Below are 26885 nucleotides of genomic sequence, written 5' to 3'. Positions count from 1 at the left end.
TTTCAAGTGACCGGACCGAAAACCTCTTTTGTTTGGCAATATAGGTAGCAAGTTTAGAAGGCTTTCTACTGCCTAAGAGAACCTCATTTACCACTGATGAACATGCAATCTCACGCAGATTTAACCATGGAGCATCCAGGCTGTCAGATGGAGCAGCTTCAGGTTGTGATGCTGAAGGTGACTGTGGACCTATGTGAGCAAATCTGGAATTGGGGTAAAGGGAAAGAGGTGTCCACTGACAGGTGTATCAGAATGGAGAACCAGTGCTGCCTGGGCCATGCTGGGGCTACCATGAACACTGGCGCCTTGTCCTGATGAATTTTAAGCAGGACTTTGTGGATGAGGGGAAGAGCAGGAAGGCATAAAACAGGCTGCCTTTCCACAACATGAGGAAAGCATCTGCCAGGCTATTAACAAGGAAGGAATAAAAACTGTGACATTTCCTGTTCTGGCATGCTATAAAGAGGTCTACCTGGCGAGACCGTCGCCTATGGAAAAGGAAGCTGTCTCTGTTCGGGACAAGCAAACACTCATGACAGTGGAAAAAGCAGCTGAGGTGATCGGCCAACTCATTCTGAACCCCTGGCAAATATGAGGCCTTTAGGTGTATTTTGTGGCCAATGCAAAAGTTCCACAGCTTGAGGGCTTTGTGACAAAGGGGAGAAGAGTGAACATCACCCTGGTTGTTTATATAAAACACCGCTGTGGTGTTAGCTGTTAACATTGAAACATGTTTGCTCTGGAGGTGTGCACAGAACATTCTCCAGGCGAAATAAACTGTCCACTGTTCTGTAATGTTGATGTGAATAGGGATCTCTACAGAAGATCCTCTCCAGAGACCTTGTGTACTGACACCACCTAAGTGAGCTCCCCAGCCCATTGCTGATGCTGAAGCAAGGTGAGGACCTGAAGAGTAGCAGTGACTACTAAGTCCAATCGATCTCAATTCAGTCTGTACACTTGGACCAGCCACGTATGCAGAGGCCAGAGTAGAAGTCTGGCATATTGTACTGCATAAGTGCAGGATAACATGTAACTGAGGAGCTTAAGGTAGTTCCTGGCACTAGTGGTGGGAAAGGCTATAAGGTTCTGCATTAGTGCACTCATTGTGAGACTGAGGAAGGTAAGCCCTGGCCTGTGTGTAGTCTGTTTGAGACCTTATGAATCCTATCCTTTGAGATGGAGTTAGCGTTGATTTTACTGTGTTTAGAACCAGGCCTAGACTTCAAAAAGTATCCCATACCAGGTTCACATGCTCCTTGACTTGGACCTGGCATCTGCCCTTGATGAGTCAATTGTCCAAGCAGGGGAACATCTGGACACCCTTTCTCTATACAGGGCTGGATCAAGGGGTGGGGGGGCTAGCCGAGCAGCTGCCCGGGTCGCCAACATATGGGGGGGTGCCTGATGGCAGCTGTAAGGGGCGCCGTGTGCCTGGCCACGCGGCACTCCTCAGAGCTGCCATCAGGCGCTGCACGCCCAGGGCCTGCACGGCACCCCTTAGAGCTGCCATCAGGCGCTGCGCGCCCGACTGCAGCTGTAAGGTACACAGCGCGCTGGGGGTGGGGCCGTGCATGCACCATGCACCCAGGGGTGGAGCCGCGCATGTGTTGCGCGCCCGCTGCCCTGGACACAGGAATGGCTCGAGCCGGCCCTGCCTCTATAGGAAGGCTGCTACGATGGCCATGCACCTTGTAAATACCCAAAGGGCCACAGGCAGACTGAAGGGGAGGATCATGAACTGAAATAGCTGGTGAGATGGAGTTATGGCAATGTGAAAATAAGCATCTTTCAAATTGAGGGCAGCACACCAGTTGCCCAGATCCAGAGAAAGGACGATAGTGACTAGCGACACCATCCAAAACTTCAGCTTTTTCATGTACTGGTTTAGGTTGCGGAGGTCTAAAATAGGTTGGAGGCCTCCATTTGCCTTGAGGATTAGAAAGCAACCAGAGTAGAAACCCATGCCCCTGAACTCTGGAGGGACCTGCTCCATTGCTCCTAATTGTAAGAGCAATAGCACCTCCTGAACTAGAAACTGCTCATGACAGTAGCCCCTGAATAGGGATGGAGAGGGTGGAAGGAAGGCATTGTAGAAAACTAGAGGGAATATCCCAATTCAATTATGCTTAAGACCCACCGGTCCAAAGTGATCTGAGACCAAGGGCAGTAGAAGTTAGATAACTGGTTCCCAAATTTCGGGGTAGGATCCAGGAGTGAAACAGTAAAAATGTTTGTACCCTTTAGATGGAACTAAATATTTCCTCTCCACACCTTTTGCAGTGAGAGGAATGAAGATGGGTTCTGCCACATAGACTTTGTCATGTTAGAAATTGTCCTAATGAATGGCAAAACTACCCTAGAAAAGCTCTCTGGGGCAAGAATGTTTACCATAAAGTTGAGATCTCCAGTGATCTCCTCTGTCTGCAGGCCTAAATTTTGAGCCTCCCTCATGAGCAGGTCATGGTGAGCTCTATTGTCAATGGATGATAAGGAGGTAGGTGAACTTGCCACTGTCTCATCGGGAGAGGAGGAAGATGACACTTCAGTGGTCCTCTTGCCCTTCAAGCTCTCGCAAGATGTCCATGGACAAAGACGGGACTACTGGCCTCACCTCTGTATCACAATGATAGATGCCAGTTACAGTGCCGGGTTGCACATTGTTTGCAACACAGGGATGTGTACCAGTCACGGTGCTGGGTTGTATGCCAACTGCAGGACTAGATTGCACACCTAAACAAGCCAGATTTGCCTAATGATGACACCAAAGTGATCGCTGAGATAGGTCTAGCAATTACTCTCTGAGAGGAGGAACAATGGGCTGTCATTTTTTGCGATCCCATGCTGCTTCAAAAGTCTCAAATCCCCTATCTGGTTACCCCGTGTTCGGGAGTCAAGAGGCACCAGACTGGATGGTTCCCCTGGTGGTGCCACAATTGACAGCCCTGGTTGATCCACAGGCACCACAGAATATCCCAATGCAGGATGCACGCCTTTGACCTTATTAGCCTTGGTCACTGGCAACCCTCCTCACTCCAGTCATTCATCTTATGAGGTACTGGAGAGTGAGTGGTACTGAGAAGCTGTCTCTGCAGCTTTTGATCCCGGAGAGTGCCGGTGCCAAGGGCTCTTAGAGGCTGATTCTTTTGATGGTGCCAGGCTGCCCCTCACAGAAGACAGCATGCTAGGCACCAAGGAGGCCAGTTTTGGGATCAGTCCCAGCTGTGCAGGCTGAGGGTGCAGAGCTGACTTCATCAGGAGGAGTTTTAGCCTGAAGTCTCTTTCTTTTTTGGTTCTTCAATGAAAACCCCCTACAAATCTTGCACTTGTCCATTTGATGTGCTTTGCCTAATCACTTATGGCAAGATTTGTGATGATCTCCTGTGGACATAGGCTTCTGACAAGAAGCACAGAATCTGAAACCCTCAGACTGAGGTATGCCCCAGCCCCCAGGGAGGAAGGATGGGATTACTCTCCACTGACTAAAAGATAATACTTAACTAGAAAAACCAACACTAACAACAATATTAAGAAGTATTTACACTACAAAAGCTAAGAGCTAGGGAAACTGCTTACCCAAGGCAAGAGAAGTTGAAACCTCCAATGACCATCACTGGCAGTAAGAAGGAACCGAGCAGGAGGAGGATTGGCAGTGGACTATATACATCACCATAACTGTACCACTTCAGGGGATTCCACAGCTGACCAATGGATAAAGCAAGGGGAAAAGCCTTCCAACAACTGTGCACATGGTGCATACAAACCTGCTGGGAATCAACATGAGCAATCACTCAAAGAGGAAGCAGCAGTTCTGCTCCCCTCTAGCCTTGGATGCAGAAAACTTAGTGCATGCCACCCAGCCACTGTAGCTGTGGCTGTGGGGTCCTGCTGCAGTTGGGAGGTCCTGCCAGCCCCTCTAAGGCCAGGGCTGCTCTAACCTGGCATGGCTGGCCGCCGGCAGAATTCACTGGCAAAAGCCAGTTAACCAGTAAGCACACTGGTAAGCCTCATATTCATTGGTATGCTTGCTAGCTAACTATCTAACATTCCTATTTCCTGCTTGATTATACAGAGCTGCTCTCCAGCATGGTACTGGAATCATCAGATTCCCTCAACATTTGCAGGCAACCTCAATGATTCAGCAGCACTTGCTGTCATGCTTGCATGGAAACCATGGGACTCTCCCAAGCCATCTCTGGACCTATATAAGCAACCAGACATAAACAGTACTTGTCATTGGAAACTTCATCAGTATCACCAATCTTCTAATCCAATTCCAAGCAGACATCAGACCTTTTTCTCCTTCCAATCAGGTAGTAAACAACCAAAACTGATCCTCCCGCAAGACTTCTGAATACCTTAGGTTTTCTATTCATCCCAGAAGAACAAGCCTCCCAAATACAAAGTCAAGGTGCAAATGAGTTTGTACAACAGTATAATAAAAGGGATGTAAAATTCCAGTTGTACAACAGTATAGTAAAAGGGATGTAAAATCCCAGTTAATCAGCTAACTAGTTAAACTTTAGGTTAACTTAACATAAAACTGGTTAACCACTTAGCAGGATCTCACCGCTCCATCCTAGGGATGTTAAATATCGGTTAACTGAATAATCGATTAACCTCATGAATTCTTAACAGTTAGTCAACTATTCCATAGTCCCCGGGGTTGGGGCCAGCAGTCAGTGTGCTCTGTCTCCACTCCCAAGGAGCCCTCTACCACTCCATGCTGCTGCTTCTGTATCAGAGGCAGCAGCGCAGGGTACCAGGGGGAACTGGTCTGCGAGGGGAGCCAGTTTAAAAAGCAGCTCCCCTCATGGACCAGCTTCCTATTGCCCCATGCTACTGCGTCTGATACAAAGGCAGCAGTGCAGGGTGGCAGCAGTCCCTGTCTGGGGGGGCGGGCCTGAGCTCCTGGATCCAGTGCGAGCCAGAACTGAGACAAGCTGCCTGCCCGCCTGGCTCCTAATATACCTTAAATGCAGAGCCACAGTGGGGTAGGTTCCACACCGGGTGGCCAGCCTGCTAAAAATTTACTGGCAAGGGGGAAGAAAGGGATGCGTGTAGTCTATAGCAGTGATTCCCAACCTTTTTCCCATGGAGGAACCCCTAAAATAATTATTCATATCCCGAGGAATCCCTACCTATGAAAATGTTTGCTTGGCCAAAAAAAGTTGACAGCAGGGAGCGCAAGTCAATTACTGCTAAATTATTGTCAAGAAAATGTATTTGTAAAGAGCTGTTTTTATACATACACACACATACACACACAGGGCTCAACAAACACTACAATCTACTCACCCATGGCAAGTAGATTTCAGCCGCGTGCCCTGTTCATTCGCGGCACGCGCATGCACAATGTGGCTCTTGCACATGCACGGTATGAGGCTGGTGAGCAGTTTTCGCAGCCATTTGTCAAGCTGTGTGTGTGTGTGTGAGCTTAAATTTAAAAAAATGTCTTACAATGTCTTTGTTCCACGACTTCTCACAGAACCCCTGACAATGGTCTGAGGAACCCCAGGGTTCCGCGAAACCCTGGTTGGGAAACACTGGTCTATAGCATTAATCTATAAGCTTTTGCTTACTGGTTAATCAGTTAATCGACTACACGAGGGGTTCTCAAACTTTGTGACACCGCGACCCCCCTCTAAGTTGCTCGTGACCTCCCTCTAAGTTGCTCGCAACCCCCTGGGGGGACCCACAGTTCGAGAAATGCGGCACTACACTATTATATCCCTACATCAGCCCCTTGCCCACGGCCAGCATCCTGCTCCTGCCACTAGCCACCTGGAGCTGGCTGCCCAGGCTGGAGCAGCCCTCCACTCACAGCAGGCCAGAAACAGAGGGCTGCTCCCTGAGGAACCAGTTAACTGTTACCCGGTAAGCATCACCCAGGTAGATCCCTATATGGCATCTTGTTGTCTACTACTACTAACAGTTTGGTTCAAGCCGTCCCCCCACAGAAATAACAATGATCACTATGGGTCACATATGTGCTCTGCCAGAAGAAGCATACATCAAGAAATGTTGAATGCCAGCGATGCAAAACATGTTTTGAATTTCCAGATAAAACTTATAGGACTATAACACTGCAGCAAAAATGGCAAAATGAAGCTTCTACTACTCTAGAATCAATGTAGCAGAAACAAAGCCTACAGAGATATCTTGCACTGTGATCTGCCTAATCAACCCAAACTGGATAGCCCAAATATCAAAGCTGTGAAGAACTGTCAAAATATTTTAATTATATTAACTAAATACATATATAAAACTGAGACAGAAAATTCTATCCCAACCAGATTGCATTATCCTCCACTCTCCAAGTTAGATGTCTTCAAGTTACCAGGGCCTGATGAAACGCATCTTAGAATACTCAAGAAGCTAATTCAGGAGATATCTGAGCCATTAGCTATTTTCTTTGGAAAATCATGGAAAACAGAACAGATTCCAGAAGACTGGAAAAGACACATGAAGTGCACATCTATAGAGAGGGAAATAATGGCAACTCAGGGAATTATAGACCAGTCAACTTAACTTCTTTACTGGGAAAAATAATGGAGCAAATAATGAAAGAATCAATTTGAAAATATCTGGAAGATAATAAAGTGATAAGTAACAGTCAGTATTGATTTGTCAAGAAAAAAACTTGTCAAGCCAACCTGATAGCTTTATTTGACAAGAGTAACAAGCCTTAAGGTGAAGATGGAAGAAGTAGACATGATATATCTAGACTTTAATAAAGCATTTGACAGTCTTGCATGGCCTTCTCATTAACAAACTAAGGAAGTACAAGCTAGATGGAATTACTATTAGGTGGATACTAAGGATGTGAATTGATAACTCATTAAACGGGTAGCCGGGAGCAGCCCACTGTGGGTGGAGGGCTGCTCTAGTCTCGTGGGGCTGCTGGCCCCCAGACTGCATGGGCTGCAAGTCAGCAGCTTCATAGGGGCAGCCTGTGTGGGCTTACAGGCTGGGAGCCTACAGTCTTCCCCCTCCTGCTTCCATCCCATGCAAGCCTGCTGATTCCCAGCCTGCATGGGCTGGGGACTGGCAGCCCTACTGCCCCACTGCCTCTTCTGCTCCTCCCCAGCTACCACTCCAGTCCAACCATGGCAGGCCGTTTAATAGGTTAACTAATTAAATGGGGGGATTTTACATCCCTAGAGGATATATATCTGCTTGGATAACTGATATACTAAGTATGCTGCAATAAAAGATGGATGGGATTTTGTTTTCAGGTTTTTTTCATTTTTATATACAACGGAGAACTTCTTCTGACCAAGTTAATGAACTGAAAAATTATGGACTAAAAAAAAAACTGCTTGCAAAAAGATATGGCTTTAAAAACAAAGTTCCCAAACCAGACTCTATCATGGCATAAGAAGTTTGTTGTCTGAATCCTTGAACAGTGCCTAATATTGAAGTATACTGCTGCAAATACATTTAACAAATCCTGCATATTAAATCAGTCTAAAAATGTAGCACATGTTTTTCTAAGCTATTAGCATGATTTCTTATTTGAGGGAAGAACAGCATGCATTGGGACTCTTGTAGCTCAGACTCATGCCAAAGCCTGTTTAAAATTAGATTAAGTACGAATTAATTAAATTTTGTATGTCCTTTGCTAATTCAAGCAAACATTGGTAGGGTTTTTTTTGTTTTGCTTTGTTTTTTTGTTTTTGCTTATTCCAAAGTAGATGTCTTACTGAACAAATATTTTAGTTAAAATAGAGAAAAAAGCCTAAGCTTCTGGTTAGTACAGATTTAGCAAATTATAAAAAAGGAAAGTGATGTGCAATTACAATTTTTAAAAAAATCTTGTTACTAGAGTTTGCACTTAATTTCTTTTAAAACATTCAATTTTTTAAAAACATACTAAACTCTTGCACAAATGATCAGAATAAAGTTTAAATGAATTCTTTCAGATTAAACAGAAGAGTGATCCGTGAGCCCAGAAAGGAAGGATGGCTACCTAGAGAGTATTTCCTTTAAATAAGCCCAAAATGAAATGGAAAAGCAAAGAGCAGATGCATGCAAGAATGCCCAGGAGTGCTCCTGATATACTGAAAGCCAGGAGGTGGAGATCCCGACCAATGAAATCACACAAGTTCTTCTTCAGGCTTTACCTAATGACACCTCAGACCTTAGCTGCTAGAAGGAAGACAATGATTTGACTAGTGAAAACTCTGGTCCCCAGATGGACTGGCAGCTGAGTTAAGATATTTTAATTCCTAGTCTATCACAAACCTGTAGGTCCGAAGGTTCATTGTGTATCTGTTACAATACATCTCCTAGGGAGTTCCCCTTGTACACCAAAGATGATAAATGTCTGATTGCACATACAACCAACCCAACCCAAAACTAATGGATCACTGATATTTAATGATACCTACATTTCTGACATGAGGAACACAGTTAAGAAAAGAAAAAGTTGGAAAACATGTTGAAAGGAATTTTTTACTCAGAAAGATTTATTCTTTGTAACACTCAGTAAGAGTATTTGACACTCGTTTTTTATGCTGATGGAAATGCTTAACCATTCATACATAAGGTCCCATTCTTTTTCCATTCAAACCAGTTTTCCAAATGCATACTGACTGCAACAAAGTAAAATTGAACTACAATTCATGTACAGCTTCTTTTATATATACTGAAAATTGCTGTATAGCATAAGTAATCACTGAATTTGCTTTTAATTTCCAAATGTAGATAATTTCTTCTAGCACTTTTTTTTCAGTCTTGAGAAATAGTCAACTCTACTGATTTGTGTTTTACTACTTTCATTGCTTCAAATCTATCCAGGTTTTCCTGAAAAGGTTACATTTTGGAATGAATTTTTCACATTTTTTAATATAACTTCAATGCTGACTCTTGATGAAAGTGTACTTTGATCATGAAGACCCAAAATGTAAAGGTAACAACTACTAGATGCAATTTCCAACTGAATGGCATAATTTGCGAGCAGCTCCCAAGAGATCCTGAGCCCTTCTGTTGCAGTCATTGGGAATTAAGGACTCAGCACCAAGCAGGAGTGATTATCAATGGCAGGGATGTGAATAAGTAACTGGTTACCAGGCAAGCCGGAGTCTTAATGGGTGATGCTTACCAGGTAACAATTAACTATTACCTGGGAGTAGCTCATGGCAGGCCCATAGCTGAGCATGGACTCGCAGGCTGGGAGTCGACAGCATTGCGTGGGGCTGGAAGGAGCTAATTCCAGCTCCACATGAACCTGCTGACTGCCAGCATGTGAGTCTGCACAAGCTGGGAGCTAGCAGCCCTCCTCCCGCTACCACTTCTGGCTTCGCGCGAAGCTGCTAACTCCCAGCCTGCACAAGGCTGCTAGCAGGTTCCAACATACTGGAATGGCCCCACCCCATCCGACCCTGCTTAATCAGTTAGCCAGTTAAGCTTAACGTTTAATTGGTTAACTGTTTACATGGGATTTTAAATCCCTAATCAATATCCTTACTTTTTATATCCAAAGGATTTAAGGACTTTCATATTCTACAGAATCTTAATTTGATCATCACCATTAACATTTCTATAACCAAAATAATAATATGAAGAGTAGTAATTACTAGTTCAGTGCTAAATGTAAATGTTGTTTTCTTGATATTACTTTTACAAATCATAAAGGATAGCTGGAAGACTTCTAAGACTATTTTAACCGTTAATTTATTTAGAAAGAGACATTCTATCCTTAACATTTTAATAGGGAGTCCTCTGTTCTCATCTATATGCTTCAGAAGAAACAGATCTTCTTGCCATTGTGTAGGAGAAAATACACTGCTGTTTTTAATAAAAATCTTCATGATTTCTACACATGAGAATACTTGACACATAAATGACTCACTAAATCAATAAATTCTTTTTTTAATAGTATAAAAACTGTATATGAAAAAGAAAAAGATTAATGGAAATTCAACTACATAAGAAAAATGGCTGCAAAATCTAAGATGCATGACAATATGTGAAATATTTAACATGTAAATAAAGCAAAAAACATTTATGGAATACTGCTATGAAACTATTTTTTCTGTCGCTGCTTAGCGAAAATAGATCAGCAATTGGAAATTGTAGTTTATAGTTAATTTCAGACAGAAAAATATGTTAATACAACAAGAAGACTGGAATATCAACTAATCAAAAGCAGAAAACAGAAAGTTCAAACAGAAAGTTCTATTATACGTTTCCCTCCTGTGCTTATTTCTAAATTATGGTCTCTATCTCATTACAAATTATATGTCAATTCATACAACAAATAAAAGAATGAAAAATGTTACTTGTCCACTGTAGCATGCAATATTATAGCACAGTACATACATTTTTCAGATGACTTGTTTACTGACACAACTAGAGATATGAATACAATTCAATTTTATATTATATCGCTCTTTTGCTTTAGATTAGCAAACTATATTAAATTTCTGAAGACAAAAAGAGAGCCATAGTCGCACAGAACTTTGTATTGCACTGTATTAATGTTTTAATCAATATTTTCCAATCAAAATGAACATGTAATACAGTATTAAAACAATACAGGAATGAAACACAAAATATTCTTATATATATGCTAGTACAAATAATTGTGTATGTGTAAAAGATAAGAAAGACACTTACATTTTGCTTTTCACTCAATGCCTGGTTCTTCTATACTTTAAGGAATAGTACAATTTCAAAATGACCCCATGTTTGGGAAATAGACCAGAAAAAGGTGGGTTTTTTTGGTTTTGAGGGCGTTTTTTACTTGTGTGTTATTGGGTGTTTTTTTTTTTTTTTTTTTTTTGATAATGTGATAAGGCAGAAGATGCAATTTACAATCCTCTTGGTCAATTCTGAAGATAAATATCATACTTCGTCATGGTCCAAACAGTTATCTCCATTTACACTCTACTATTTTTAAATTCATCAAAAGATAGCAAATGATTTTTTAAATTAAAATGCTATACTCTATCTTAGCATACATACTGTATTGCCCTGTGCTAGTCTGATACAGACTGGTTGGTACTGCCATTGCAGGGATGCCAGAAGGTGTTCCTTCTTCCTCTGACTTTTCTTCTTCAATCTTAGGGACACCAGTAGCGTCGGAAGATAGTTCATTCAGAATTTTTCTAAAACATGATGTAAACAATTTAATTTAAAGCAGATTTAAAATCAGTACCCATAAGAGAAACATTTTGAGGACAGTCTTTTACTAATAGCTATACTTTGAGTAGTATATATATATATATATATGATATGTTGTATCCATGTTGGTTCCAGGATATTAGTGAGGCATGGCAGATGAGGTAATATCTTTTATTGGACAGATTTCTGATGGTGAGAGACACAAGCTTTTGAGCATACAGAGAGCTCATCTTCAGGTATTATTAGTAATAATATGAATAGCATGTGACAGTTAAGCTAGTTTTTTAAAAAAGCATAAACTTACCGATATGAAGGCCTTCTTGAAAGAATCTCTCTACGTTTTTGAGAATCAGTTACACCCTCTGAGTCTGCAGAGTCCTCTGCATTTGCAACGGATGCTACCTACAATTCCAAAATTTCTGAAATTTATCATCTCATGTAATACAGAGGCAGGTAACAAGGGTGACTAACTTATAGGCTATGCCTACACTATAAGCAAGGGTGCAATTTCCTCAGCTCATATACATATACTTGCACTAGATCTGATTGAGATGGCATGAATATGAACAGGATTATAGCTTCAATAGCTACTACGCATGCTACTGCAGCTTCCCTACTATTTATATTCACTCTAGTTTGGTGAGAACTACTGAGTGCAAATGAGTATGAGGACAATGTTTTCTTCCACAAGTATGTGTCCTCCTTCTACTGCTACTATGTAGTTAGATGTAGTCTTACATATAAACGATTTCCATGTTCAGTGTGGTGGGAACCTTGAAATTTGATACATTCATTCATTATAAACTATAAGGCTGTAACCAAATCTGAACTCTGACATTTCTGTCATAGATCATCAAAACTGGTCACCAGTTTGAAAACTATATTAATTTTTTCTATGTAGTGATCTCCAGTTTGGAGAAATGAAGGTAATTCAAATTCCATGTGTCTTATTTTAGCTACAAAAAAAAAAAAAATCTGTCAGAGGTGAACAAGTGTACTACATAAATCCATGTTGTTAGTCACATCGATTCAAAAGGTAGGTTATTATCAACTAGTAAAATAAAAGCTTTTCTTAAATTGTAATTAGAGCATTAATCAGTTTCAATTGAACAGCTTAGTCCAACTAAATACTAAATGCAAAATGTTAGACTAATATTTTAATTTTAACTTTAATGCTAATGCACAATATACATGGAACGCAAAAGTTAAAGTGAGTGTGGAACCTCACAACAAAGACATTAATTTAGCATACAAAAATTAAGGAACACATTTAACAATATAAATGATCATCTAAAATACAACATCCCACATGTACATTGCATCTAGATTACTAATACAATGGAAACTTCAACTTGAGAACTTTCTGCCTTTTGTGAGTTTACATTCATTTTGCTAAAAATTGTATTAGCATCAATTTTACATTTTAATTTCCACTTGGAGGATTTTAAAAAACTGCACAGCTAAACCACAGTCTTTACCAGAAGATGTTATTCTGTGCAAAACTGAAACTGCAATTAACTGAGTAAGGAAAAACACCAGTTACTTGATTAGTTTAACTGTTGTGTAGGATATGTGCAAAAGAGGAACTTTTTGTGCCATTATATTAGTTATTAGCAGACTTCTCTGGGTCATTCAGGGTCTATGGCTGGCAGTGTAGGGGTGCAGGAGTCAGGCAGAGCCTTGAGGATGTGGGGGGTGGAAGTGCAGGAGGATGGGGGTTGTAAGAGGGGTTGAGAGATGGAGGATGAGAAGAGCCGTAGGGCAAGTGGTCCCATTTGACATGGGCCTCTTTTCTTCCCCTTCCAGCCACCTGGGGCCTTCCCCTCCCCGCCATGCACTTCAGCTTTTTAAATGTATTAAGAGCCAGCAGGCTCTTAATATATATTAAAAGCTGAAGCGCAGCATCTGGGACTGGGCACAAGCCGGGAATCAGATGATTTCTAGCTCGTGCCCGGTCGTCCGCTATGCCTCTGCCTGCTCTGCCCCCTGTGGAGATGGTGCGGGTTTCTCCAGCACCGGCTCCTGCTCCCGCTCCTTGTTGCCTCTGATAGAGGCAGTAAGCAGGGGGAAAGCGACTATCAGAGCAGCTTATGCTTCTCAGATAGTCAACTAGTCACTTACATTCCTACTCTGGGCCAAGGATTGGAAGGGGGAAAAGGGTTACCTACTGGTGTGCTGACAGGCAAGATGGCAGAGCCCCAGCCCTGCTAGCCACTCTCTTGGTAGTACTGCTGCCTGCAATAGACACTCTGCAGTATAGCTCTCTCCTGGAGGCTCGCTGGCCCAGTGGCCACTCTCATATCATGTCCCTCCAAACAGTAGCCTCTCCCTTTTCAGATGTTATGAAAAATAGTCCCTTTCCTGGGGTTTCCTGTTGTCCTGGCACAACCAAACTCTGATTTTGCTTTAAGTTAATAGAAGAGGAAGCTTCATACCAAATTTGGTGATCCTAACTCTTACCGTTTAAGAGGAATTCTTGAAGAAATGGATTCACAGACAGAAACATAATCAGTCAGATGCACTCTATAATATACATATAGATGCAGAAAATATCATTTTCACACAGAGTGAAAATAAGCTGAAATTCAAAACATTCAATGCAGAGTAGTTAAGATCCATAATTTTTGGCAAGAGTTTTTTTATTCAAACCAAAAACTACAGAGTTTTTAGATTAGACTATTTTTAAACTACCTGAATAATCTAAACATTAACTAGATCCAACAAAAATGAACTAGAACTCTGAAGAGTCAGTATGGGACACGGTGGAGCTAGCATCAGTAAAGATAGAATCCAGATGATTGCTATATCTGTTTCACACAATCTAAGGCCCTAAGTGCTCTGAGCACAAAGCAGTTATCCTGGAAGATTAAAAAACTTGTGGTACTGAGACACCTCATCCCAAGAGTACAAACAGTCAGAGGTCATGACTTCAAAGAATTATAGGTTACTATAACCAAAATAAAACTATTATTTCTTCCTTTTTCTGAGTTGAATGCAATTCTGTTTCTCCTCAAAACCATTTTGCACAGTATGGCACTTCCTAGAATAAAGCGAGGGACATACACACTAAAATGAAACATACAAACAATTCAGAAACATAGTGAGAGGAATTTCTACAACTGTGCACAAACCTAATTTTAATCTACACTGCAAAACCCAGCTAGGATGAGCAGAATCAATTTGTGGTGGTGATTATGCTCATTCCTCTTACAGAAATAATGAAGGGATGCAAAGAGGACTTAAAGTTGCCTTAAGGATTCCCCTTGTCTAATGTAAGCACAGGGTCACTCTGAAGTAGGCTGAAGGCATGACATGGTTTGTCCAAGGGACAGGGCAGGAACATGATGCTCTTCAGTAAAAATGTCAGGCACAGTGGTTCTTGAGGGCCCTTATCTGATGTGCAGCATTGTTGTAATACACTAGGGCTACGTCTACACTGCAACATTTTTGCACAAAAATGGCCTTTTTTGCGCAAAAACCTGCAGAGTATCCACACCTCAAATGCACTTTTGCACAAGTAAATCAGCAGTAAAATGGCAGAACAGAGGGCTTTTGCCAGTGTAGGTAAACCTCCTTCTATGAAGCATAACTCCCTTTTGTGCTACGGCTATTGCACAAAAAGGCAAGTGTGGATGCTCCAGAGGAGTTTCTTGTGCAAGAAACCCCTATGGGAAAAAGCACAGGTGCACTGATGGCCATTCTGTGAATGGTCATCAGAGCTTTCTTGTGCAAGAGTGTCCATGCAGTGAGGATGCTCTCTTGCACAAAAGCACATCACTTTTGCGATGCGCTTTGAGGTGTGGATGTGCTCTTGAGCACGAAGTTTTTGCGCAAAAACTCTTGTACAAAAGGCTTCTTGCGCAAGAAGCCTGCAGTGTAGACATGGCCTAGGAGATCTAGCCTCAAGTAGTGACTAAAATCAATAGATGTAATTTCTCAGCTATCTGTACGTATAATTGAGGGTTATACCAATGGAAGGGATATACAATTTGTTGGCTATAATAAGTGCTGTACCTGTGAATTATTTAATGATATAATAAAAAAAACTTAACACTTGCTTTTTGGTGAATGATTATCAGAAAGACTTTATTAGAGAGCAGCCAGATCTGCTGGTTCTACAAGCTTTCACCATCTCCATTCTTTCCCAGATCTACTACCATCCACAGCTCTAGATTGGTGTTTAACTCCAGTGCATTTTTCCTATTTTCCAAGCCCAAATTGAAGTTCAAGGTCAAGGTGGGTAAAGGCCCTTCAGTCCCTAATTCTTGATCCCTGCTGTAGCCACCTGACAAAATGCAGAGAGAACTGGGTGGGAAAAGAAAATAACTTCAAAGAATAAGCTGAAATACAAAACATTCATCATAACGCAGAGCAGTTAGGACCCTTAATGTTGGACAACAGCTTTTTTCACGCAAAAGTCTGTGGTGTCCCAAAATGCTCAGACTTTTGTCCCTTCTTGTTCAGCCTCTTATGAAGTCATATGGTAGAAGGGGGCAGGAATCTGTGTGCAGGTACAGGTATCATGCCATCAACATGCAGAAGACACTGTGCTTCTTTTAGTGAAACCCAGATGGTATCATTTCCTCTGTGCCCCAGTGTCTTATAGAAATGGGTTTGGTGAAAGCCAGCAAAATAAGGAGGTACTTCTGACTGGATGGGGAGAATACTTTAAGGGTCTGATGAAATCTAAAATTGCTCATGTGCATATCAGCCTTTTATGGCTTTTTTGTTTAGGGCACAGGTTCTTTCTTCTCTCTACTCTCATTGTGGGAAAAGACTATGGGAAAGCAGTTGGTTTTTATTTCCCTAATAAAAGAGATAGTTGGTAAGAAACCCAGGGGAAATGCTTCTCTTCATGGGTGACTTCAAGCCATGGGGCTGCATGTTTATTCCAAACTAAACTGAGTTGAAGAAAGGTGATGATAGCAAATGAGAAGGGCTCTCTGGGTTTTTTTTATTATTTGTTTTATTGATAGCACTGAATCTGCTGTATATTACTTTTGAAAGCAGTATTTTCTTTTGAAATTCAAACATTAGTGTGTCTGCCAGACTGTGGTCCAGGCCAAAGCTAGGCCTCCTATAACCATTTAACAGAACTGTGGTCTTGCGTACTTCCTAGGCTGCACACTAGATACCTGGTGTCCCAGATAACAGCAGGGCCAGAAGTTCAATGTTCCACTTTCCACTGGATATGAGACTGTATTCCTCCCTCACAGACATATCCTCGTCACGTTTAGACATATTTTGTTATCTAACGGGCTACTCAGAAGCTTCAGCAAATGCAGCATGTTGCTGTCTGCCTTTCAAGTGGCACAGTAAGAACACATTGTTCTTGTGCTTTTACACATCAACTAATTTCTGGATTAAATTTGAGGTCTCTCAAGTCCTTGGTAACGGAGACTAGATTCCAGTTATCTAAAAGACCATCTTTCCTTGATAGGAACATGTCAGCTGTCTGTGTCAAGAGTAAAACAAAGATCAAAAATCAAAACAAGATCAGCTCTAGGAATGTTTGCCAAACACATGCTACTAGTTTTGAAGCCATTTTACATTTTTTATCTATACCATTAAAAACAAACCCAGATGCAATAATGAATGCTGATGACAATAAACAATAAGAAGAAAAGCTGTATTTATAATACTTTTATTTGCACTGCTCCCAGATAATCTCTTCAGTATAGTAGACCCACTATTCTAGACTTTCTATTAAAACAATGAAGAGATAATCCGTGCATGGAAGAGTTTATAATAGAGATATAACATCCCCTTTAATTGATTAATGGGGAAGAGATTGAGGGGCCACTCCAACCAGATTAGAACAACCCCTCCCCTGTCACAGGCAAGGACTACACGGGCCAGGCTATTAGTATCCCCTGCCTACAGCAGGCCAGGGTGCCCTGCAGGCAGGGCACTTGGGCCCACCATGGACAGAGGCTACTCTGGCCAGGACAATGGAGCAGCTCCTGCTTGGAGGGTGCCTGGGCCTGCTGCAGACAGTGGCTGCTCTGACCAGGACTCCAGCCCAGCCAGAGCAGCCCCTGTCTGTAGTGGGCCCCCAGTGGGGATGGAGCAGCCCTCTGCCCATGGCAGGCAGAGAGCTGCTCGAGTCCCAACTGGTTATCCTTAACCAGTAAGCCTCACCCATTAAAGATGAGGTTTACCAGTTAACCATTCACATCCCTAATTTATAATCCCATTTGAGACAAGATGTGGAGGGAACAGAACAACAAAATGAGAAAACAAAGTGGAAGAGTCATTAAAATAGGACCATGTGATTATAGAAATTTGCTATTGCACAAATTGAGGATTCCAAGGCATCATTAATTTAAAATATAAAACAAATATATTAATGAATCTCTATAGGCCATCTGCTTAGCTATTAGCAGTTAGCCATTACTCATGTGCATCATGGTAGAGGTGGGTCTTCTATACACTGGTGAGAAAGAAGATGGGAAGTTGAAGATCTAGGGTTGAGGTTTCAAAGTGGATGGAAGGGGAACCACAAGCTTTAAAAAAATCCACAACTACAGTAAAAAATATAAAGGACAGCTAACCTGAACAGCCTGCATTGGTGGTGACTGAATCACTGATGACTGTGTGGCTTGAATCACTCCCTGGACATGTACAGTTTGACCAGAAGGCAACTGTACCAGAGTTACAGATGGAGATCCTCTCCCAGCACTAGAGCCAGCTACAGAAACCTGCAAGAATTATGATAATCATGTTTAAATAAAGCATTCTGTGGATTTCAACAGATACTTCCAAAAGCAATAACACAGATCAGTTAAATGATAAAAATTTTGAGTCAAACTGTAAGAAAAATGCACATTATGCTACTTACTAGTAGGATAAAATTATACTATTTGTGCTAATTATATACCCTTAAGCTGTCTCAAGTTGGTGAGTTTTTGTCTTCATTTTTCAAGGGCCCTGGCTATTCTTAATTAAAGATCTCACAGCTTTCAGAGACTAAATCCTCAACTCCTATCTTGTGCTTTACAACAGAGTCATAGAGATCTCAGCTAGAAGTATCAGTGTGGGGTGAACAACTGCAGTCCTGACAGGATACTCTTTTAGCCCAACTTTGATTTCCTAACTTGTGTTCTAATATGGAAGACAATTCTTCCAATAACAAAACAGTTGTATCACTAAAACAATACTTGGATTGTAAACTCTTCCAAGCAATGATTGTGTCTATATCACGTTCATACAGTAGCCAGCACCATGGGGCCAGTGCCTCTCAACAATATTGCAATATAAATAATAATAATATACAGCACAACTAATAATTCATAATCCTCAAAGATGACATAGTATAGGAACATGGTTTCCTACCCAGATTAGCAATTTTTCGGGACTCTTTTTCTTATAATATTCTACAACAAATTCTTCCTCCCTTAGGCCTTATTACTGCACCAGAGACTATCAATGATCCAGGTGTTGGTCGAGAGAAAAAATATTCTAATCCTTATGGTGGAACGTTTTAAAGTTTATCAGTTTACCTACCTTCGGGTATCCAGAAAGTCTTTAAAAGAGTCCAATAAACCTTAACTAACTGAATGCAATTTTCTCTCTTTTCTGGGTCTCCAAAACCAAATGTTGGAATCTTGTGGAATTAAGATACCTCCATGGGTACGTCTAGACTACAGGCTTCTGTCGACAGAAGTTTTGTCGACAGATACTGTCAACAAAACTTCTGTCGACAAAGAGCGTCTAGACTACATTGAGTTCTGTCGACAAAGCAAGGTGCTTTGTCGACATGGTAGTGTAGATGCAAAGGACAGTTTACATGCAATAACACCTTCTGTTGACAGAAACTCTGTCGACAGAAGGTGTTATGCCTCGTAAAATGAGGTTTACCAGCGTCGACAAAACTGCAGTTCCCTGATAAATGTGCCCCCCTGAAGCCTCGGGGGGGGGGGGGGGGTGTCATGTGGCCCTCCTTGCCCCTCCCACATGTCACCAATTTGACAGGATCTCATATCACATTCTCATGAGCAAACAGGAAAATGTGGTCTAGATGAAATTACTAAATGGTGGGTACACAACTGATTGAAAGACTGTACTCCAAGATTTATTATCAATGCTATGCTGTCAGCAGGGGAGAGCATACATAGCAGGATGCCACAGTGGCCAGTCCTGGGTCCAGTACTATTGTCATTAAGTGTCTTGGATAATGGACTGGAAAGTATGCTTATAAAATCTGCAAATGACATCAGGCTGGGAAGGGTTGCAAACACTTTGGAGGACATAATACAAATTCAAAATACCCATGACAAATTGGAGAAAATTCAATTAAGGCACGTGAAAAGTACTTCTCTTAAGAAGGTAAAATCTAATGTACAGCTACAAACTAGGGTATGACTGGTTAGGGGGTTGCACTGCTGATCTGGATCTTGGGGTTCTCTTGGATCACAGACTGAATATGAGTCAAAATGTGATGGAACAGAAAAAAGATTAATATCCTTCTGGAGTATACAGGCAGTCCCCAGGTTACATGGATCCGACTTACATCGGATCCCTACTTACAAATGGGGTGAGGCAACCCCGCACTAGCTGCTTCCCCCCAGCAGACATGGGAGACGCGAAGCTAGCGCCCCCCCCCCCAACAGACCAGGGAGACGCGGAGCGGCTTTTCTCAGCAGACACCTCAGCTTGAGAATAAAGGACTGAGGGAAGTGAGGTGTGGGAGAATAAAACTGAGCTCTGGAGAAATGTTTGGCTAGAGTTTCCCCTACAATATGTACCAGTTCCGACTTACATACAAATTCAACTTAAGAACAAACCTACAGTCCCTATCTTGTACGTAACCCGGGGACTGCCTGTATTAACAAGAGTGTTATATGTAAGATTGGGACAGTTATCTCCCCTCTCTACACAGCACTGGTGAGGCCTCAGCTGGAATATTATGTCCAATTCTGGGTGACATGCTTTAGGAAAAATGTGGACAAATTGGAGAAAATCTAGAGAAGAGGAACAAAAATGCAAAAATAAGGCAGGGGACAGCAACTTTTGGCATGTGGCCTCTCATGGTAATCCACTGGCAGGCCACAAGACAAGCACGGCCCCTGCAGCATCCAATGGTCATGGTTCACCATTCCCAGCCAATGGTAAACATGGGCGGAAGCAGCAAGGTTGCAGGAAAGTGCTGGCCACCGCTTCCCACAGCTCCCATTGGTCAGTAACAGTGAACCATGGCCACTGGAAGCAGCTGGGAAGCATGCCTGTGGTTGCTCAATGTTGTCGAGCCTGGTATAGGGGAAATATTAAAACAATAGGCATGTTTATTCTTGTGAAAAGAAGACTGATGGGGAGTTGATAAGTTTGTAATGAAGGCACAGACATCAGTAATATGAAACAATGTTGTAACTGACATGAACAAATTATACCACAACTGATAGTTACTGCAGCCTGTTTCCCGTACTTTAGTATAACACATGAACTTTTCATAACAAGGGCTTGAATAATCAGGAATAACGGAGTTCTGATTAACTGCCATACCTGGATAACCAAGGTGAATTACAGAGGGAAAGACGTCTGTTTCAGAAAAAGGAAAAGGAAAAGGAAAAGGAAAAGGAAAAGGAAAAGGAAAAGGAAAAGGAAAAGGAAAAGGGAAGGAAAGAGTTCTGTGGCACTTTAAAGATTAACCATTTTATTTGGGCATAAGATTTTGTGAGCTGGAGCCCACGTCGTCAGATGCATGAAGTGGAAATTTCAGTTTGGCAGAGATATATATGTACAGTAAAACTCCGATGGTCTGGCATCTGATGGTCCGGCACTCCTGATGGTCCGGCACCATCAGGAACCCAGAAGTGCTCCAGGCAGCCAGACCATTGGAGCTGCTCTGCCCCCAGCTTCCCCGATTCAGCAGCGGCTAAATCAGGGACTGCTGGGGCAGAGCCGGATTATCGGAAGAGGGGGCTATGAGGGGTCTGGGTTGGCATCCCTCCCCACCCCAGATCCCTCATAGCCCCCCCTTCCGATAGTCCGGCAAATCTGATAATCCAGCACCCCCTGGGTCCTAAAGGTGCCGGATTATTGGAAGTTTACTGTACATACAAAGATGGGAGTTATATATAAAATGTACATATAAACTATGCAGAAGACCAGCATTAACGAGGCCGATTCAATTAGGGTGGATCTGGCTCACTCCCAAGAGTTGATAAGAAAGTGAGAATATGAAAAGGGGGGAAAATGCTAGTTATTCCTAGTCTGTATTCAGACCCAGTTTGACCGTGTCCAGCTCTGTAGTTTCATGCTGAAGGTCTGTTTTTGAAGGTTTCTTTGCTCAAGTATGGCAACTTTCAGGTCTGTTACTGAGCATCCATGGAGGTTGAAGTGCTCTTCCATTGTTTTTTTAATGTTACTGTCCCTGATGTCTGATTTGTGTCCATTTATTTTTTTGCATAGAGACAGTCTGATTTGGCTAATGTACAGAGAAGCACTGCTGACACGTGATTGGCATATATCACATCAGTAGACATACAGGTAAATAACACCCTGATGGTATGGCTGATGTGGTTAGGGCCTATGATAGTGTCATTAAGGTAAATATGTGGACAGAGTTGGCAACTGGGTTTGTTGCAGGGTTAATGTTTCTGTTGTGTGGTGGTATTTGTTTCAAATTAGAGGCATGACTCCTAAGGTCTGAAGGTATGTCTACACTACCACCCTAGTTCGAACTAGGATGGTAATGTAGTCAACCAGAGTTGCAAATGAAGCCCGGGATTTGAATTTCCCGGGCTTCATTTGCATGTTGCCGGGCGCCGCCATTTTTAAATGTCCGCTAGTTCAGACTTCGTCCCCCGCGGCTACACGCGGCACAAACTAGGTAGTTCGGACTAGGCTTCCTAGTCCGAACTACCATTACTCCTCGTTCCACAAGGGGTAACGCTATGGGTATGTCTACACTTGCAGCCTATTTCGGAATAGGGCTGCAAATGTAGGCATTTGGAATTACAAATCAAGCCCGGGATTTAATGAGGTTTAACAGGTAGTTCAAACCAGGGCTTTATTTCCAATGCCCATTTCACTGCTGCATGTAGACGCGGGCAGTTAGTCCGGGCTTTTGAATTTCAAAAATGGCACCCGGCCGGGAAGATGCAAATCAAGTGCAGGATATTTAAATCCCGGGCTTGATTTGCAATTTCAAATGCCTACATTTGCAGCCCTATTTCGAATTAGGCTGCAAGTGTAGACCTACCCTATCAGAGTAAAGCTTATTTAAAATTAAACAGGGAAAAATTATTTTGCTTTAATGAGTTCATACATGAGATTATGTTCTGGGTGAAAAAAGCAACAAGGAGTCCTATAGCACCTTATAGACTAACAGATGTATTGGAGCATAAGCTTTCATGGACAAAGACCCACTTCATCAGATGCACGGGTGAAAACAGGCCATTTAAAGCTAGACCAAACTAAAATTAATCTGTTCTTGTTTATAGAAAGAACTACACAAATAGAAAAACATAATTTACACATCAAACTAGAGTTACGTAAAAATATTACATTTGAATGATTTTTTCTTTTAACATTTGAAGAGCCTTATCCACAATTAATTTCAAAGTAATTTCAAACATCAGATTTACTTCTATATTTTTAACTGAGTAATCATGTTTCCACTCTGATACCGTGCATCTCTTTAAAACAAAAATACAGTATAAATAATCCTATTAATGCAACCTAATATGCCATTAGCCTTCTTGGCTACAAGGGCACACTGTTAACTCATATCTAGCTTCTCATCCACTGTAACCCCCAGGTCCTTTTCTGCAGAACTACTACTTAACCGGTTGGTCCCCAGCTTGTAACTATGCTTGGGATTCTTCCGTCCCAAGTGCAGGACTCTACACTTGTCCTTGTTGAACCTCATCAGATTTATTGTGGCCCAATCCTCCAATTTGTCTAAGTCATTCTGTACCCTATCTCTGCCCTTAAGCGTATCTACCTCTCCCCCCAGCTTAGTGTCATCCGCAAACTTGCTGAGGGTGCAATCCATCCCCTCATCCAGGTCCTTAATAAAGATATTGAACAAAACCGGTCCTAGAACCGAACCTTGGGGCACTCCGCTAGAAACCTACCGCCTTCCTGACATCGAGCCATTAATCACTATTCGCTGGGCCCGGCCTTCTAGCCATCTTTCTATCCATCTTACCGTCCATTTATCCAATCCACAATCCCTTAACTTGCTGGCAAGAATATTGTGGGAGACCGTATCAAAAGCCTTGCTAAAGTCAAGGTATATAACATCCACTGACTTCCCCATGTCCACCAAGCCAGTTACCTCATTTTCTTTCATTCTAAATTTCTGACTGTATGTCAAAATTGCAGTCTCTTGCATTAACTAAAATACCAGAACATTTTGACCTGTTTATTCAATTAATTGTGTACTGATGGAAGTAGTCTTGGCAAGCCATGCAATCCTTACGTCAGTGTTGAATGATGATGCCTAAAACAGCTGAATTTCAAGGCTTGCTTAGACTGCCAATTAGTGAAGGCAAATGATCAGCAGTGGTAATTCAGTAACCTGAAAAACACTGAATAGTGCAATTTTTTACAATGCATTTCACACTGTCCTAAACATAGAAAAGAAATGAAATTCTGCATCACGTAGTATTATGGGATTTGATCCACTAAGTTCAGTACCTTCAAATGCCAATGATTTCAACAGGTATTAATGACACTAAGCATCACATAGGAACTCATATTCTGTATATTTAGAGTCAGATTGTGTCCTACTTCTGGGTCCACATGAAAGAGAGGCGGTGTAAGGACTACTCACAATCGCTATTCTTATGGTTGGGCCTGTATACATTCAAAAGGAAGAGTTTTCATAGGTAGTAGCACTGCAGGGCTATGTCTACACTGGTGGCTTCTTGCACAAGAACATCTGACAGAATCAATGCACACAAAACAGGCATCAGACAGTTTCACAAAGAAAAAACAGTTTCTTGTCATTTCAACCAGAATGGGCATTGTCTCAATGACCTGATTACCTGCATCCTACTTCAAAGAGATTTTAACACAAGACTTCAAAGAGAAGCCTCTGAACTGTCATTCATGCTTAAACTTGGCACTTTACAAATGGGCCTTAACAAAGATGCTAATTATCTTACCCATTACAAAGATAGCTTCCCCCAATCATCACCTCTAATATCATTAGCTCATAGGCATTAACCTCCTCCCCCCCCTCATTTCCCCTCTGTTCTAAAATCTGATTTGTCTATTTTATGTGTTCACTTGTTTTTATTGTATCCCTTTGGTATATGTGGTCATGCCAATTTTCTTCAACAATTTGATCTGAGGAAGTGGGTCTGGCCCACGAAAGCTCATCACCTAATAAACCATCTTGTTAGTCTGTAAAGTGCTACACAGTCCTGTCTTTTGTTTCAAGATCACAAACAACTGAGAAGCGTGACAGTATCTTCTCAATCAAGGGAGTAGGTACAAACCCTTGTCTTTTCAAATATACTTTCCTCTACTTAGCAACATCAGGTTTATTTTTTCTGTACTGAATTTAAAATAAGCACTGAAAAATTAGACTGAATATTCCAGGTTTGATGTGAAGACAGTTCAATTTCATCAACTTAATTATAATATAACCGCTCAAAATGCCTTTCTTCAACAGCCTTATTGGGGGGGGGTAATACAAATTGCATAAAAATAATGTACAGGTTGTACCTCCCTTAACCAGGACTCTCTGGTACAGCAACATCTATAGTCCAGTAGGACCATGGATATTCCTGGACCACAGAGCCCAGGTATAGGGAGGTTGGGCCATGGACAGGAGCGAGTACTCAGCCTGGAGCCAAGGACAGGGTGCAGCAGGGAGCTCTGGGTCCCTGCGGACAGGTAGTAGCCACAGAGCTCTAGCAGCGCTGCTGTAGCAGAGTTCCGACCCCGGCTGTGGAACTCAATCTCCGGCTGTGGACCTCTGGCACAGGCAGCAGCCAGGGAGTTCTATCCCTGGCTGCGGAGCTCTGACTCGTGGCAGCCACAGCCAGGCAGGCAGCAGCAGGGCTAGGCTGGAGCCGTAGCTGGGGTCAGCAGGACAGCATGGGCCATGTTGGGAGGGACCTCCCTTGGTCCAGCAAATCCCCTCGTTCGGGATCAGTCAGGTCCCAAGGGTGCCAGACAAGGGAGGTCCAACGTATAGTGCAATATTTTTGTCACGAAAGTGTAACTTTCAAATGTCAAATTAGGTACAAAAAACTGCACTAAAAAAACAACAACCCCAATGTAGAGCTTCAGCGCCTACTGGTCCACTCAGTCCTACTTCTTCAGCCAGTTACTTAGACAAACAAGTTTGTTTACACTTGCAGGAGATAATGCTGCCCACTTCTTGTTGTCACTTTCAGATGATATGTTAACAAGTATTTGCATGTGATGAGATGCTATTTTTTATTGGACCAAATTTTGTTGATGAGAGAGGAGCTTTCAGATGGCCTGAAGAACTCTGTGCAAGCTCAAAAGTTTCTTTCTTATAAACAACAGTTGGTCCAATAAATTATTAGCCCACCCATCTTGACACTTTTACCAGTTTATTTAACATCTTGTTCCTCTGTATAAAGGCTGAATTACAGTCAAAAGTGAGATGTTGTATCTCTTCAAATATTCAAACCATTTGACCATGTTGCTAGGCATATTTAATCCAGAGATAGCATAGAGAAAGCTGCAAACTAATTAATATTGCATAACCCATTAAAAATCTCATGCTTCTGATTTAGTTACTCAGAAGCAAGGTAAATAAGCAACTGGTTTGACAGAACAAAAAGGAAAAAAAAAGACAGGTGACTAGCTATCTTAAATGTCACTCAAATATCACCTGCCTTGAAAAGTACTAAACCATAAACTCATAGGCTGTGTCTACACTGGGCCACTTATTCCGGAAAATCAGCCGCTTTTCCAGAATAAGCTGCGAGCTGTCTACACTGGCCCTTGAATTTCCGGAAAAGCAACGACGCTCTACTGTACAAAATCAGCCGCTATTCCGGAAAAACTATTCTGCTCCCGCTCGGGCATAAGTCCTTATTCCAGAACACTGTTCCGGAAAAGGGCCAGTGTAGACAGCCCAGTAGTCTTTTCCGGAAAAAAGCCCCGATCAGGAAAATGGCGATCGGGGCTCTTTTCCGGAAAAGCGCATCTACATTGGCCACAGACGCTTTTCTGGAAAAAGGGCTTTTCCGGAAAAGCAGCCTGGCAATGTAGACGCTCCTTTTCCGGAAAAACTGAAAGCGGAATAGTATTCCGTTTTAAGCAGTTCCGGAAATTCATGCCAGTGTAGACACAGCCCTAGACTTCAGGCCAGAAGAGACCATTGCACACATTTAATCCGGCTTCCTGCACATCATAAGCCACAGAACATGAGCCACTCATTCCTATAATATGCCCATACACTCTGGCTGAGTTACCAAAGTCCTCAAATCATGATTTAAAGACTTTACAGAGAATCCACCATTTACTCTAGCTTAAACCAGCAAATGACCCATGCCCCATGATACAGAGGAAGATGAAAGTCACAGTGAACCCCCTTGTTACTAATAGTGGGTAGCAACCAGATAACTGGTATAGAGAGATTATTTCAAAGTTAAAGAAAACAACATTCCACTCAGTTGCTTTTCCTTTAATTCATCCAGAGACATAATACCTGAGAGAAACAACTTTAGGGAGAGAGACTCATCAATATGTGAACATACTGCACAATTACATATATGAATTCTTTATGGAATGAGTGTGCAAACATTTTCCATTCCATA

At 42.0% G+C, this 26885-nt stretch overlaps 1 protein-coding gene across 9 annotated transcripts in view; it reads right to left on the bottom strand.

The window, feature by feature from the left end:
* Positions 1 to 26885, bottom strand: part of CREM (cAMP responsive element modulator) — an 86432-nt gene that overhangs the window by 31757 nt on the left and 27790 nt on the right. For 8 of the 9 annotated variants that reach the window (XR_003091180.2, XR_012902103.1, XM_075922694.1 and 5 more), the window contains 3 exons: positions 17685 to 17831; positions 11435 to 11532; positions 10972 to 11114 (listed from right to left, as the gene is read on the bottom strand). Coding sequence is in view for 6 of the 9 variants with exons in the window: in XM_075922694.1 (XP_075778809.1) it covers positions 10972 to 11114; positions 11435 to 11532; positions 17685 to 17831 (388 nt within the window). In the remaining 3 variants the exon portion in view is untranslated. The remainder of the gene's footprint in view (positions 1 to 10971; positions 11115 to 11434; positions 11533 to 17684; positions 17832 to 26885) is intronic. The other variant, XM_006133013.4, reaches the window with a different exon arrangement.

Source organism: Pelodiscus sinensis, chromosome 2 (genome assembly GCF_049634645.1).
Source record: "Pelodiscus sinensis isolate JC-2024 chromosome 2, ASM4963464v1, whole genome shotgun sequence".
NCBI classification, from domain to species: domain Eukaryota; kingdom Metazoa; phylum Chordata; order Testudines; family Trionychidae; genus Pelodiscus; species Pelodiscus sinensis.
The sequence above is the reverse complement of the archived record's forward strand: the minus strand, read 5'-3'. Positions and strand labels throughout refer to the sequence as shown.